This window comes from Pipistrellus hanaki (genome assembly GCF_964339955.1).
Source record: "Pipistrellus hanaki genome assembly, chromosome: 10".
Taxonomy (NCBI): Eukaryota; Metazoa; Chordata; class Mammalia; order Chiroptera; family Vespertilionidae; genus Pipistrellus; species Pipistrellus hanaki.
In genome coordinates this window covers 56,149,778-56,166,528 of record NC_140512.1, presented here as the reverse complement: position 1 = coordinate 56,166,528, position 16,751 = coordinate 56,149,778, and the positions used below count along the sequence as shown (strand labels likewise).

Genomic DNA, 16,751 nt, shown 5'->3' with positions numbered 1-16,751 from the left:
CGCAGGCCAGATGGGAGTGGCAAGAAATATTCAGTGATGAATAGTGAGAATCTACAACCAAGATTACCCAGCAAAGTTATCATTCAGAATTGAAGTATTCTATGAAATGCTGAAAGGTCAGCAAAAAAATGTTTGTTTGTGTTTTTTTTTTTTTTTGATGTGTTGCAAAATTTTAGTCATTCGTTTACGTGTACCATGAGAAGAAGAAAAAAGTAAAGATAAAAATTATGAACAAATATATATCTATCAACAAATGAACCTAAAAATCAAGTGAATTAAAAGTCTGAGGAACAGAATAAACTGGTGAATAAAACAGATAATTCTCAGGGGGAAAAGGGTTTGGGGGGGTGCAGGAAGATATTGGACAAAAATTATGCACTTATGGATGAGGACAGTGGCGGGGGGGCGCGATAAGGGCAGAGGGTTGGGTGGGAACTGGGTGGAGAGGAGCTATTGGAGGGAAAAGGAGAAACAATTGTAATAATCTGAACAATAAAGATTTACTAAGTTTAAAAAAAAAAATTGCAGACCCTAAATCCAGAGAGCTAGTGACTTGGATTGAGAGGCTGGTAGTACCCTCAAAGGGATTCACTAAACTTGTGCCTAGGCCTTGGTTAGGGTAACCATTTTTAGGGCTGTTTGATCCAACATTTTTATGCCTTTTTTTCCTTCCCTAATTTGCAGCAAATCCAACCATTCCTCCCTTGGAGGACTTGCCTTGGGATAAAGTTTTGGTCCGTGGGTACAGAGGAATTCACACCTCATGAAATAACCTTGGGCATGACTCCAAGCCCACAATTGCTCACTAAGCCTTGGCCCACACATGTTAGAGCAATCCAGTCCAGATCGGACCACTGACCCTGTCTGGAAGGAAGGGCTTTAAAAAAAAAAAAAAAAAAAAGAATTGTTTTTGGTAAACAGCATTGTGTAAAGTTGCTTTTTTATACCAATAAAAGCATGTTTTGTGCATGAGTAGTATTTGTTTTGATATTCCTGTTGATGTTAAATTACTGTGTGATATAAACAGTATGTGTTTTTATATATCATTGTGTAAATTTAATATATTTTATTGATTTTTTTGGCCCCCCTCCCTCTCTCAATGTGTAAATTTAATATAACATTATATGCTGTAATAAATTATTTGTTTTATTGCAAAAAAAAAAAAATTTGCAGCATGATGTCTTAGCCAAACCAGTTTTGCTCCCTAAGTGTTCTTAAGCTTAAGTGCCACTACCCTATAAGCCAATGGCTTGGGCAACATTTTCTGTACTAAGGTAGTCATTAGTACTGTTTATCCAGTATTGTCAAACCTCATTTCTCATATGTCTCCTGTCTCAAAAATTCAGTTCTTGACCAATTGTTCACAGAAAAAAAAAGTTGTAGACCAAAACTTTGACCTGAGAGCCCTTTCATACTGATACCTCAACACAACAAAAGCAGTAAACAAAGGAGATAATCCTTTTGTTGCTGGCAGAAATTGAGGATTAGCAAAATTTTAAAACTAAGTGGCCACCAAGAGTGCTAATGTTAATAAGGGTGTGGAAGTGCTCACAAAACAATTACAGGCAAATGAATAGGTAGGAGAATTTGTTGATTGGATAAATTAAAAGCAACTGGAATGCAGTGATATATGAAAATTTTGTTTAAGGCCAGTAGGATGTGGTTTGATAAGTTTAAGGGGAAAAAAGTGTTTATAGGTTAAACAGTACATTAGACAAGTATATTAAAAAGGTTAAAACTGAATCATTTGAGAGTCTGGAGAGGATTAATTCAATTTACATTACTTCTAATGGGGAAAAACAATTTGGTTTTCTAACAAATCATTCTCTAAGAGCCATTGGAAATGAATTAAGTTCAAGAACTGAGATTCCACTGTATTTCTAACTTCCAACTTTTCAGTCCCTGGTCCTTTGCGATCAGCTGGACTTATAAGACTCATCTTTTGGTAGCGTAGTTCATAAACATATAGTTGATATTTTATCTCTGATTTCAGGCATTTTCATGTGCCAGTAGCTGTCCTTTCTAGACATTTTCTTAACTTTGAGATATTTTCTCATTCAGTTGCTTCTGACTAGATTGAGGTATTTTGAATGGTTAACTGGGGAGTTATATATTAAGTCTCTTCCCCAAGCAGTTTAGTTTAATTGAGATGATTTCCTGGGTGCCACACCTTATCCAGGCTTTTGCTCTAAAACTGATTTTCAGCCCTAGCTGGTTTGGCTCAGTGGATAGAGCCTATGAACTGAAGAGTTCCAGGTTCAATTCCAGTCAAGGGCAAATGCCCGAGTTGTGGACTCAGTCCTTAGTAGGGGGCATGCAGGAAGCAGCCAATCAATGATTCGCTCTCATCATTGATGTTTCTTTCTCTCTCTCCCTCTCTTTCCCTTCCTCTCTGAAATCAATAAAAATATATTTAAAAATAAAATAAATTAAAAAATAGACGAAACTGATTTTCAGTCTTTCTCCTCTCATGGTACACGTAAACTAATGACTAAAATTTTGCAACACATAAAAAAAAAAACCCACATTTTTTTGCTGACCTGAGGAAAATAGGTATAATTTTTATTCATTTACACCAGACAGCTATTGTTGTGTTGGCTGCTATCATTTCTTTATTTGACAGTCAAAGGAAAAAGATCAATGTCCCTGACAAAATAAGTATTGCATGTTTTAAAAATCCTTGGTGGCATAGCAGTGTGCCAAAGCACATCCATTGAAAATTGCTGATCTTAATCTGCTCAGAGGTTTCAACAACAGATGTGATGGCCATGCCATTGTTCTAATCTTTCCTACAAGTACTGTAGTTGTCCCTGTTTGCCTAGCCAGGGGAATTTTCTGGGATGCAGGACTTGTCCTAAAACTGGGACACTTCAGGGCAAACCAGGACAGTCACTCTACCCACAAAACTGAGTTTGCATTGATGTTTGTCATCCCAAACATTCCTGAATTTTATCTATTACCAGTTAGGGATGAGAAGCAGTGGCTTCTGTGAATCCTGCAAGCTCACTGATTTTCTGTAGTCTCTCTAGATCCCTTGTGCCTGCTTGCAAGCTCACCAGTTTTTCTCTCGATTCATCTTGTGGTGCTTTGTCAATAGCAGCTAACAGATTCTCTTGTTTTGTTTTTGTTAATCCTCACAGGAGGATATTTTTCCCATTGGTTTTTAGAAAGAGTGGAAGGGAAGGAGTGCGACAGAGAGAGAAACATTAACATGTGAGAGATACATTGACTAGTTGCCTCCCGCACACACCCCAACCAGGGCTGGGGATCGAGTCTGCAACCAAGGTACCTGCCCTTGATCAGAATCGAACCCAAGACCCCTCAATGTTTGGGTGTATGCTCTAACCACTGAGAACCGGCTAGGGTCAGTATTCAAGCTGCTAAAATTTGTTCTCCTAACTGTAGATAAATTAGATTAATGTATGTCTTGTAAGTTACTGCAGGCAACAGTTTACCAAATACTCTGCTACTGGATAAGATGGGTTGCCATCCTTCCAATAAGATCTCTTTGCCGAAACCGGTTTGGCTCAGTGGATAGAGCGTTGGCCTGTGGACTGAAAGGTCCCAGGTTTGATTCCGGTCAGGGCATGTACCTTGGTTGTGGACACGTCCCCAGTGGGGGTGTGTGCAGGAGGCAGCTGGTCGATGTTTCTCATCGATGTTACTTTCTGTCCCTCTCTCTTACTCTCTGTGAAAAAAAAATCAATAAAATAAATAAATAAATAAATAATCTCTTTGCTGCCTTCCAGATAAGTTAAAGTCGCACATATTAGAGTTTTGTGGTGTGTGTGTTTTAATTTAATTTTATATTTTATTGATTTTTTACAGAGAGGAAGGGAGAGGAATAGACGATTAGAAACATCAACCAGCTGCCTCCTGCACACCCCCTACCAGGTATGTGCCCGCAGCCAAGATACATGCTCTTGACCGGAATCGAAACTGGGTCAAGTCCACAGACCACGATGCTCTATCCATTGAGCCAAACGTGTTTCGGCTGTTTTGTTTTGTTTTTAATTTTTATTGCAACACTGCCCTCTAGATTCTAATCTTCGTATCAGTCAAGGACGCACTAGCAGAGGTTAGGCTGCAGCAACAACCCTAAATCTCAGTAGCTTCAAACAACAGTTGCCTAAGGATGCACTCCCATGAAGTAGAATGGGGCCCTCATCAAGGAATGCCCTTCGCCTTCACTACACCTGCTCAAGGGAACAGCATATTCCGATATTCCCAAGTATGAATTTTAAATCTCTACTGATCATTAATGTGAGGCCTTAACTCTGGTGCCACCTTTTCATTTTACTACAGAGGCTACAGAAGGAAACTCAACGACTTAGACAATATCACTGAACTAATTGGTGGTCCATCGCCAACATGCAGCCTTTTTTTCAACATCACGATTTCTTTTTCATGGACTCTTCGAAATGCAACATAACAAAATACACCCATAATGAGCTTTCCTACCCCTGAGGTATTCTTACACAGGCACAAGCACGAGCAAGTTGTGAGAAGCTTTCCTGTGATGGGGAAGATTGAAGGCTGTGGGTTTCCCAAGAGCCTTCCTTGGCTCACTGCTGTCTTGGCATAACCTTAGGAGACTCATTGTCCTCATGTTTTCGGGGAGATTGAGTGAAAAACGGAATAGGCTTTATTACCACTCGTTTGTAGAGAGTAAGAAAAGGGAGAGAAAAGCCTTGCTCCTCCCTAATTTGTTCTTTCCTCTTTTTTTTTCTTTTCCTGTTGTTGCCACCACATTACTGATGTCACTCCTGCCATTGTGAGCTGGCAGGCCGGCCCTCCCTGGTCGGGAGGACAGCCTGCCAGTCAGGAGGAGAGGAGGAGCTGTGGAGGTGGAGGGTGGGCAGCAGTGGTCACACAACACCTTGCAGTCGGGCTGGTGGTGTGGAGCCCCGGGATGTTCCCCAGCCCATTCTTCCCAAGAGTCAATGCATAAAATCAGGGGCCTCCCTGCTGAGGTCAGGGAACCAGGCCCTGGAGTGGAGCTTGGGGTGGAAGATGGCCTTCTTTGTCAACTGATTCATTCTCCAGAATTCAACTTGTTCTCCCACTCTGCGGTGTTTGAAAGCAACTTTATCCAGGTACCCATGGGCAGCTCAGGCCAGCTCTTTCCCGTTCCAAATCCTGTTTCTAGAACTCGGTCCAGAAATGCTGTGGCCTTAAAAGCCCTGGGGAGGAGAAAGAAGCCATTCCAGCTATTGCTACCCCAGGATCTGGGTCTCAAGTTCACTGTTTGTGCCTGTAGCAGTATGGGGTTTTTCCTCACTCTCCTCCCCTTCTGGAACTTTCTTTGCACAATCTTTCTTCCAGACCATTAGAGACCTGTGCTGGCTTCTTCTGCCCAAAGATGGCAGAATGTAATTTTGGTTCCCCTCAGCTTTTTCTTACTAGTGCATCCTTTCTAAAGTCAGATGATGCAGAGGATATGAAAAAGGACAACACAGCGTTCCTATTGTCAAGGAGCTTGTGTACTTGGGGAGATCCACCAAATAGGTGATGCCCCGCTCAGTGTGGCATGTTCCAAGCTTGTCACTATGGTGAAGTGCTGCTTTCTTTATCTTTTCTGTTGTTGTTTTTAAAAAAAGGAGGTGTTCAAGAGGCAGCTGATCGATGATTCTCTCTCATCGATGTCTCTAACTTTCTATCCCTCTCTCTTCCTCTCTGTAAAAAATCAATAAAATATATTTTTAAAAATTTTTTTTATTGTTTCAGACAGAAGGAAAGAGTGATAGAAACATCAAAGATGAGAGAGAATCATTAATTGACTGCCTCCTGCATGCCCCCTAATGGGGATCAAGCTCCCAATCTGGGTATGTGCCCTGACTGGGAATCAAACCCTGACCTTCTTCTGGTTTATGGATTAACGCTCAACCACTGATCACACTAGCCATGGGCATTTTAAAAATATACATATATTTTATTGATTTTTCACAGAGAGGAAGAGAGAGGGATAGAGCGTTAGAAACATAGATGAGAGAGAATCATCGACTAGTTGCCTCTTGCACACCCCCTACTGGGGATGTGCCCGCAACCAAGGTACATGCCCTTGCCCGGAATCGAACCCGGGACCTTTCAGTCTGCAGGCCAACACTCTATCCACTGAGCCAAACCGGTCCCGGCCATTTTTTTTTTTTTAAGTGCTGCTTTCTAGCATCTGTATCCTTCCACTCTTGTCTTCTGCTTCTCTGACCCAAGGACCTGGGCTGATTTCTAGGTCACTAAGTCCGGGCACTGGATGAATGTCTCTGAAGGTTCAACCACCACCGTGATCCTTGGGGTAACGTCCTCAGTGCCCTCCTTGCCACTCCCCAACATCCTCCTGATGGCCAACGTCACCTGGCCCCATGGTCAGTTTTCCACCTGCAACACACCTGGCTGTGCTCCTGTCATCACCCTCAGCAGGTAAAGGAAGGCCTCAGGGAGGGACTGGAGAGGGTGGATTGACAGACTGCAATTGAGCTTTAGATAAAAAGAAAAGACAGCCCTAACCTGTTTGGCTCAGTGGATAGAGCATCGGCCTGCGGACTGAAGGGTCCCAGGTTTGATTCTAGTCAAGGGCATGTACCTTGGTTGTGGGCACATGCCCAGTAGGGAATGTGCAGGATGCAGCTGTTCGACGTTTCTCGCTCATTGATGTTTCTAATTCTCTATCCATCTCCCTTCCTCTCTCTAAAAAATCAACAAAAGATTTTTTTAAAAAAAAGAAAGGACAGTGTTCCTTAGTGTATACACTGCACAGAACCCCATTCATTCATTTAACAGGTATTATTCGTATCTATACAGAACAAGCACCGTGTTTGGTGCTTCGGGTAGAGTATCAGTCTGTCTCAGCCTAGTTTTTGAGGATTTTGGCTTTCATTTTTATTTTGTCAATAAAACCTTAGGAGGGTTTTTTAAAAAGTGAGGTGTGTGAAAGCCAAATGGGATTAAGAGGTGTTGAGATTGAAAAAATAATCCTGGTTGTATTGGAGACATCTACCCTTCTTACTCTTTCAACAGTTAATCAGATACAGGGCGAAGGAGACTTGGAAATGGAGTCAGAATATCTTAGTCCCAGTTCCTACTTAAGATCTAAGTGGAAAAAGTTAAATAAATATATTTTTTTAAAAAAATAAACTTGGGCACCCCTGAGCAGGTGCATTTGGTTACAACATCATCCTGATATCCCAAGGTTGCAAGTTTGATTCCCAGTCAGGGCACATACAAGAAGCAACCAATTGCCTGTCTGATAATGGCTCAGAAGCTAGAGTGAAGAGGGTCTTGATTTGAATCTCTCAGTTGCATGTGAGGGAGGCAACCAATCAATGTGTCTCTCTCACATCAGTGTTTCTCTCTCTCTCCTTTCCTTCCACTCTTTCTGGAAATCAATGAAAAAAATATCCTCTGGTGAGGATTGACAACAGCAACAAAAACAACCAATTGCATGCATAAGTAAGTCGAACAACAAACTGATGTTTCTCCTTTCCTCTCTCTCTCTCTCTCTCTCTCTCTCTCTCTCTGGAAATCAATAAATTAAAAAAATATCTAAATATCTTGGGCAAATCACTTAGTTTCTTTCTCTAAGTCTCAGTTTCAAGAAATCTGTAAAATGGAATTAATAATACTTATCTTTTCTTAATCAAGAGTAGTCAGGATTAAAAGAGATAGTTTACATCAATTATCAGTCGTTGTTATTAATGTGGGCAGATTCTTTAATAACTAAGACCCTGGACATCAGAGAAGAGCCAGGCTTTGTAATCATCCCACTGTCATCCACAAGCACTCTGCCCTGTGCATTCCCCAAGCAGAGGTGGGAGCCCAGTGAGGCTGAGCCACGCTCTCAGTAGGTACCAGCATGACTGATTCAAATCCTGGGCTCATGGCAATTTCTTGATTGTATCCAGGATTCTCCCCCTGAAGTTTGTGGAGCTACAAATCTGTGACCGGCTCCAACGCATCCTGCGGATTAGGACAGTGACTGAAAAGATCTACTACATGAAGCTCCACGAGAAGCACCCGGAGACTGTGTTTCAGTTCTGGATCCGCTTGGTGAAGATTCTGCAGAAAGGTCTGTCCACCACCACCAAAGACCCGAGAATCCAGTTCACTCACTGCCTGGTGCCCAAGATGCCCTGCAGCTCCACTGAAACCACAGTGAGTGGGGCCCTGCCTCCAAGATCTCTAGGGAGGGGAGGAGGTGGGGGCGTACTGCCTCCCATTGTGAGGGTTGAATATTGAAGTCTAGTGTCCTGGGGAATGAGAAGACCATTTTCAAGGGTCAGTAATATGCACACACTAATTACAGCACATTAATTTAGTTTTTCTAAAAAAGAGCTATACGGTACTTAACTCAAAAGTGTCTTCCTTTTTTTGCTCATTTTTTTTTCAGCATCATAAAGAAATAATGCTTACTTTAGAAAATTACAGAAAATTCGTTCCCATTTTTCTTCAGCCCCAACCAATCACTTGGAACATTTGGCATATTTCCTTTTAGTCTTTCATTTTATTTTATTTATTTTTTAAAAATATATTTTATTGATTTTTTTACAGAGAGGAAGAGAGAGGGATAGAAAGTTAGAAACATCGATGAGAAAGAAACATTGATCAGCCGCCTCCTGCACACCCCCCACTGGATATGTGCCTGAAACCAAGGTACATGCCCTTGATTGGAATCGAACCCGGGACCCTTCAGTCCACAGGCCTATGCTCTATCCACTGAGCCAAACCAGCTAGGGCAATACATATATCTTAAAAGCTCTTCTTATACATCATATCATTTTGATAATTTTATACTCTTCAGTTGTATGAATGAATTAAAATTTACTTCATCCCCCTAAAATCAGATATTAATTTGCTTATGTATTTATTTTAAAATACATTTTTAATAATATTAGAGAAGAAGGGAGAGAGTGAGAGAGATAGAAACCTGATGATAGAGAAACATTGACTGACTGCCTCCATCACACCTCCTACTGGGGAATCAAGCCTGCAACCGGGGCATGTGCCCTGACCTGGAATTGAACCAGTGACCTCTTGGTTCCTGAGTCATCGCTCAGCCACTGAACCACTTCGACTGGGCTAAAATTTGAAATTTAGAGTTGTTTCTAACTTTTCATCAGGGGTGGAGAAACTTCTTTCTGCGAAGGGCCATTGTATATTTATAGCATCATTCGAGGGCTATACAAAATTATCACCTTAAACATTAGCCTGCTTTATTTGGTCAAACATTTAATTAATTCACCCCTAATGCCTTGTCAGGATGAGATCAAATGATTTCAAAGGCCTTATACGGCTCATGGGTCATTCATTCCCCACCCCTGTAGGAGGGTAACACAAGCATTTATAGGTACTAGTGTTGTCCTCAGCTTTTATTGTTTACTCAGAATAGATTTTTAGAAGTAGAATTCAACGGGTCAGGGGTGGGAAGGAGAGGGGAGATGTCAATGGGGAAAAAATGATTCATATGCAATATTTTAAACAATAAAGAATCTAAAAGATGATAAAAAGAAGTAGAATTCAAAGGGTATGAACACTTTTAAGGTTTTTGATACATACTGCCAGATTATTTCTAGAACGTTCATACTAAATTATACTCTTACCCATAATATAAGAGTTCTGTATCACTGTGTTCTTATCACACTTGAGCATTAAAAAGTAAAAAGGTTTTCTAATAATTATAGGTTAAAAAAGTAGCACGTGTTCGATTTTGATGAGTTTGAACATTGTTATATTTTTTTCTTTATGCACGGTCTGGTTTGTTCTTTGGCCATTTTCCTATTGGCATCCTTGGTTTGTCTAAATTGATTTGTAAAATAAAGCTTTTTACACATCAAGAATTCTAACCCTTGTATCACAAGTTTTTGCAGTATTTCCCCCAAGAATTTGCTTTTCCCTTTAGTTTATTTAAGGCTCCTGCCCCCAACACACAGAGGCTTTCTCAGGACCTGCTTCGGGTAAAACCCTGGAAAGAAAAGACTTGATAGATTGGGTGGCCTCAAACCTTCAGATTTCAGGCTCCTAAACACTTTCCTCCTTTCATTTAAGTTGTGTGCTTTAGGTACGCCATCACCGACTTCAAAAGCCAGCTTTTATAGTTCTACTGCTCTGGTTCCTAACCGTGAGACCTGGTGCTCAGGGCAGAGTCGCCACAGCAGCTCCTCGGAGAGAGGGCCTCGTTGTTCTTGTCTGGTGATTCTGGGGCTTAATATTGAAGGAACGGGTTCCCAGGACTAGGCTGGAAGACTCATGAGAGTTCCTTCCAGGTTCTGGCCGGAGGAGGCCAAGAACTGTGAGGGAGACCTGGTCCTATAACTGTCAATTTCTCCATCCAGCCTGAAAGCAGCCTCCTGCCATCCTCCCAGGCCAGCGAAAACTCCTTGCTGTGGAAAGCCGAGCAGACTAGCGACATTTTCTTACATTTCCCAGGAAGAGACCATCTCACAGAAGACAGGTGGGTCCTCCATGCCAGCACCCCTTCCCACAGCACAGAGCCATGGGCGGGGTCAGTGACACCTGTCAATCTATCGCTGCCCTTTTATATTTCCTCCAGACAGTTATGCGTGTGACTCTCCCCTTAATGTTATTGTAAGCCTGTCCTTGAAAACCGGGTCTGTGGCTGATTGATCTGAATAGTCTAGGCAAACCCCAGTGTTTTCTTTTTTAAATATATATATTTTTTATTGATTTCAGAGAGGAAAGGAAAGGGAGAGAGAGATAGAAAAATCAACGAAGAGAATCATTAGTGGGCTGCCTCCTGCACGCCTCTTACTGGGGATTGAGCCCACAACCTGAGCATATGCCCTTGATGGGAATCGAACCCAGGACCCTTCAGTCCATAGGCTGATGCTTTATCCACTAAGCAAAACTGGCTAGGGCAAAACCCAGTGTTTTCATGTGGAAGGTGCTCAGTAGAAGAATGAGGGTAAGCTAAAAAAGCAGGCTCATGGAGATAGATATTGACTGTCTACATTTCCAACTCACAAGGGTCCCTTGGATAAGACAGTCCTCAGTTCTCTTTGCCTTATCTATCTCTTCTGTGAAGTAGAGACAGTAACCCAATGGGGACATCACTGCTGACTCCAGTTTCACTAATTTACTAAGATTCTGTAATGAGTGATAGAAACCCAAAACAAGACCGTGCAGCCAATGTGTTGAACAAGTTCGACTTTTGAGTATCATCGAAATGCAAATTTATTTTTGTCTTCCTTTATACGTTTTTAGTGGGAGAAATTTTCCTCTTTCCTGAGTAGACACTGGTTCTCTGGGCAGGCCCCATAGCATGGGGAGTCCCTCTTAGAATATGAAAGAGCCTTCGTTCCCTTTAAATAGCATAAGCAACATGGATTCTGAAATTAAAAAGTCCAGTGCCTAAAACCTATAAAACTCTGAACTGATCACATCTCCCTTCCCTCAGCCTGGTCCCCTGGTAAGATGGCCCCTGAGAGTCGCTCCTCTTCTCCTTCTGTTTACTCATTTTAAGTTGGACTTTTTCTCTTTGGCACTTTCTTGGGTTCTTTGAAGTCCCCTACTTGGCTCCCCTGCCTGCAACTCTGGTGATGCTGTGAGACCTCCCTTTCGCCTGGCCACCGCCCTGCTCTGGCACTGGCTCTGCAGGGGTCCATGCTACCCAGGCACTAGCTGTCAGAGTCTCTCATCCCTTAAGGGTTTGAGTAGAGTTTACAATGACTCCAGGCTGGTGTTCTCTCTCTCTCTCTCTCTCTCTCTCTCTCTCTCTCTCTCTCTCTCTCGCTCCCACTCCCGCTCCCGCTCTCGCTCTCGCTCTCATGCTCTCTGCATCTGGTCCTCAATAATATCCTCCCAGAATTTGTCTGGCTTTTGGAGAGGACAGTGCCTCTAGGGACACAGAAGCAACTTCACTTCATCATCAAAGAAACCCATTCTCCCATCTCCCACCCTCCATGTTTTGTGGCCCATCTCTACTGGGTCTCCCAGTCCCCAAAGGATCACAGCAGAAGTGCTCTGGGTGGTCCCAGGAAGTCCCTCTCTTTCACCTTGAGGAGCAAGAGGCAGCAGCACATACAAAGGACTTTCTCTGAATGCTTTCCTGACTCACTCTGGGTGTAGTGGAGGCCACGCTCACTCAATTCTCCCAGGTCACAGTCTGCCTTTATCCGTACTTTCCACACCTTCTTTTTTTCTTTCTAATTTAAGATGGTTTTCTTTAATTGCAAACTTTTCTTCTTTGAGTACTCTTATTATTTGTATGTTGGATTATCTTTGAGATATATATATATATATATATATATATATATATATATATAGAATATATATAGAGAGAATATATATAGAATATATATATAGAATATATATAGAATATATATATATAGAATATATATATATATATATATATATATATATATATATATATATATATCCCCTTTCTTTTTAATTTCTTTTTTTTATTCTTTAAACTTCTCCCTATCCCTCTATTTCTCTTAAGGCATTATGTGCTTTGCTTGTTTGCTCTTGTGTTCTTTTATAAGTTTTCTCTCTTAGCCGAGACTAGCACAGCTAGAGAATGGACGAATCCTGAGTAGGGACAGCTGGGGATTGAGAAAAGGGAAAAAAAAAGAGACAGACACTAAGACTTTAAGTAAAACTGAGACAAGGTGGGGTGCTGTCCTCAGATGGAGAGACAGTGACCCAGAGCTAACTCAGCATGTTTTATTATATACAGCATGATACCAGGAAGTATTACTAGCATTAAGACAAAGGAAATTATGTGAAATCATAGTTAAAGATCAAGCTGCGCCGAGACCGGTTTGGCTCAATGGATAGAGCGTCGGCTTGGGGACCAAAGGGTCCCGGGTTCGATTCTGGTCAAGGGCATGTACCTTGGTTGCGGGCATATCCCCAGTAGGGGGTGTGCAAGAGGCAGCTGATCGATGACTCTCTCTCATCGATGTTTCTAACTCTCTCTCTCTCTCCCTTCCTCTCTGTACAAAATCAATAAAATATATTTAAAAAAAAAAAAAAATAAAAAAAAAAAAAAAAAAATAAAGATCAAGCTGCAATTCTTCATTCTTGTGGCTTCTTTGTAATTGTCACTCCAGGCTGAGCCCGGATAGTTGTGTCAGTTCCCGGTTGAACTTACGTAGATAACGAAACCCACCCCCTGGTGTCTGAGCTGAAGGTCAGGCTGACAACATACCTACCTCTGGCAAGGTATGTATCCAGGACGTGGCTCTGCCGACACCACCAGAGGCAGCTGGTAATTGATCGTGGGCCTTCCCAGGCGCTGTCTACATTCTTTCTGGCTTTGTTTTGGAAATAGTGGTTGTTTCTTTTAAAATGTCTAATTGTTTTCTCATTTTATCACCACATTTATCAATATTTTAAATTTTAACTTATGTCCTTTTATATATTCTATCATTTTCTTAATTTATTTTAGCTTATTTTCAAATGCTAGATTGCAGTTTGCATTCATTTTACACTACATCTTTTTTTTTTGTGTGTGTGTGTGTGGGGGGGGGGGGGGTGTGTTAAACCTCATTGGATCCAGGACTTTATTTTATTTATTTATTTATCTATTTTTAAAGAAGGCAAAATTATTTTATTAATAAAATATACAATTCAAAATTGACATTATAGTCATACTCAAATAATAGTTTCAGAAAAAATTATGCAGAAATGTAAAAATACAAGAAAACAATAATATTGTATCAGACACATTTAACACATTGCACATAATTTTGGATCGATTGATTTTAGAGAGAGAGGGAGAGACATAAACATCCATGTGAAAGAGACACAGTGATTGGTTGCCTCCTGCACATGCCCCCCAATCAGGACCTGGGATCGAGCCTGCAACTGTGGTATATGCCCTTGACTGGAACTGAACCCAGGACCCTTCAGTCCAAGGGCCTATGCACTGAGCAACTGGCTAAGATGTGTAGCACATCTTTTTAGTGTGCTTTTATTGTCTTTAAGGACTTATTATATTTTGCATCTTTTCTTATATGACTTTGTGTGGGTTTTGATTATGATCCTTTTTTTGATGCAATTTATTTTTATGTGAAATGGTTTTTCTCAACCTTTGAGAATGACAGATGGGCCAGAGTGGCTTTTGGCTCCAGTGCTTCCTCTTGTGTCATTTTTGTGAAGCATTAATGACCTTCGGGGACTATGCTCCTCCTCTCTCTTATCTTTAGCTGACCTTGCTCCTTCCTTTGGCTCTGTTGTTCCTGTTCTATTCCATTTGTATTCCATTTCCACTGGTTTTCCCCTACGATGAGGCTGTGCCTTGCCAGCGAGAGTATTCTGACAGTTCTGAGAGTTGGTAAGGCACATCCTGCTTCTGCTCCTTGAGACTGACTTTATCATGGAAGGACCCCAGTTTCTACTTCCAGTTTTCTTCTTCTCTAATTTGCCTGTTGCACTTTCCACTGAGAATCTGGGGAGATTTTAAAGTCCATCAGATGCCTCCTGCCTCTCTGCTTCCTCACACACAGACCCCGGAGTCCTGTGGGTCTTGGCGCTCTCCGTAGCTGTCATTTCCTTCGTGAGTTTCTCTCAAACAGGCCATTATCTGTGGGACTCATGTTGCTGAATTGGGAAGTGGGGGAGAACCATTGTAAGCTTGCTTCTGCCAGGTAGCTCAGAGATATTACTGGCTCTGGAGACATTTTTTGTATTAGTTTCTCAGCTTGGGAGTGGTTGGGCCATGTGTCAGACTGCAAACCAGCACAAAGACAGGCCCAAAGATACGAATTTTCAGAAGAGGCTTCTTTTGGACCCAGAATCCAGATTGATATAGACGAGTTTATGGCACTGGATGGGTTTCTTTCTGGTGTGCCCTTTTGCTGAGAAGGTGCTATGTAAGTCCAGGATTTATGCAGATACCTCAGTAACTCCCCACGTGGCTAGGGCACACGATTTAGCTCCTGTGTCACCACGCCTCGGTTACCAAGTCTGGCAAGCCCCTCGGGCAGCCCTAGCTTCAGCTCACATTTGGCTAGTCTATCATTTTTGTCCCTTAGGATTTTTTTAAAAACTTTTTTGTGGGTTCAACAATGCATTTAAAATTATGTTAACTATATTTTATCTACATTTCTAGGTGTTTTGTGGCAAAGAGGTGTTTTTTGTTTGTTTGTTTGTTTTTTAGATTATTCAACCACATTGCCAGTCTTTAGCGAAATTATTTTCACTTAAAAAAACAAAACCTCGCTGCATTTATCTCTGAATAGTTACAGTGTGGGGGATTTTTATTTTGTTTTGGTGTTTTATTATAGTTTTATTTTTTTCACTTAATGTAAGTATGTATTAGGAATAAAAATTTTACAAAATTTTAACCACACTGTGTGTTTTTCTAGCCACAGCCTCTGGGAACAAGAGAATCCAGAGTTCTTACCACAGGCTCCTGTAGCCAGTTCTCTAAGTGGTTGTGATTTTAAGTATATATTTCTGTTGATTTCAGAGAGGAAGGGAAAGGGAGAGATAGATAGAAACATCCATGATGAGAGAGAATCATTGACCAGCTGCCTCCTGCACGCCCCACACTAAGAATAGAGCCTGCAACCTGGCCATGTAGCCTGACTGGGAATCAAACCGTGACCTCCTGGTCCACAGGTCGATGCTCTACCACTGAGCCACACCAGCCGGCCCGTTGTGGTTGTTTTTTTAAGTCGTCAATGTTTTGGAGAACTGTCTGAAGGTTTCCTTTGCACTCATGCTGACTCCAGGCAGGTTGCAGTGGGCTCCGGTTTTGCCTTTGAACCATAACACATTTGGTTCTCCACACATCAAAGCAGTGCCAAAGGCTTGGAGGGGTGTTGGTTCCACTTCAGCAGAGCAGCCTTAGCTCCAGCCCCCCTCCTGCTTGGCTTTCTCCACTCAAGTCATTCTTAGATACATCATCCCATCTGTACGTGTTTTCACTGCCCATCATTTCCATAGTCACGTCCGTGTTCAAGCCACTCATGCCAGAAAGACATAATTAAAAAGCAGTTTTCATAATGAAAATCTTAACCATGTTTTCTTTTTCTTCTGTTGTTTGCAAGGACCCCAAAATTCCTGGGTTCCCACAGAACACAGGCCACTACAATCAAGGATTCCGAGAGCTACAGCAGGACACCTTCGCCGGCGGCATCTTCAGCCGGTTTGCATGTACCTATGAGAGCCGTGATGGGCCACAGCCTCTGGGAGCAAGAGAGTCCAGAGTTCTTACCACGGGCTCCTGTAGCCAGTTCTCTAGGAGAGAACCTGCTGGGACCCTGACAGCTACCACACGGGGCGACCTTCCTGGCTACCGCCTCCATCATGCTGATTTCCCACTGTGGGCCACGTGACCATGGGAGAATGAGATGGGGTCTAAAACAAGGTGCTTCTGTACTTCCACCAATAAACCTCCAAGTGGACCCCGGATTGTTGTATGTTGTGCTATGGCCGAGGCAGGGTGCAGGGGAGGGCCGTGGCGGGGGCGGGGGGGGGGGGGGGGGAGTGGGGTTTGCAGGGAAGGACTGATTGGGAGCAGGAGCTCACTCCATGGGAAAATAAGTGGGGGGAAAGTTCTTCAATTAAAATCCCAAAGCAGCCGAGCAGAGTCAAAGAAGCCAGTCCAGAGGAAATGGCCAGGCCAGATACCCAACTTCCTCTTTCAGAGGGAGAGGGGACAGCAGGCAGGGCTGCTCCGGGTCCAAAGTGAAAGAAATGCTCAGCCCCAGGCCGTGGTTCTAAGAGGCTAGGGCATCCGAGGGCATCCGAGGGTCGCGGGGGTTTGGTTTGGTTTTCATCCTCAC

The 16,751-nt window shown here is 42.3% G+C and overlaps 1 protein-coding gene across 1 annotated transcript; it reads left to right on the top strand.

The window, feature by feature from the left end:
- Positions 1–4,943: 4,943 nt before the first annotated feature.
- On the top strand, positions 4,944–16,232 carry GARIN1A (golgi associated RAB2 interactor 1A; the record flags this gene model as incomplete). The annotated part of the gene is made up of 5 exons (XM_084897661.1): positions 4,944–5,096; positions 6,230–6,417; positions 7,899–8,148; positions 10,326–10,444; positions 16,041–16,232. The coding sequence occupies 5 exons, from the start codon at positions 4,944–4,946 to the stop codon at positions 16,228–16,230; spliced, it is 900 nt and encodes a 299-aa protein (XP_084753787.1). The 3' UTR covers positions 16,231–16,232.
- Positions 16,233–16,751: the final 519 nt, after the last annotated feature.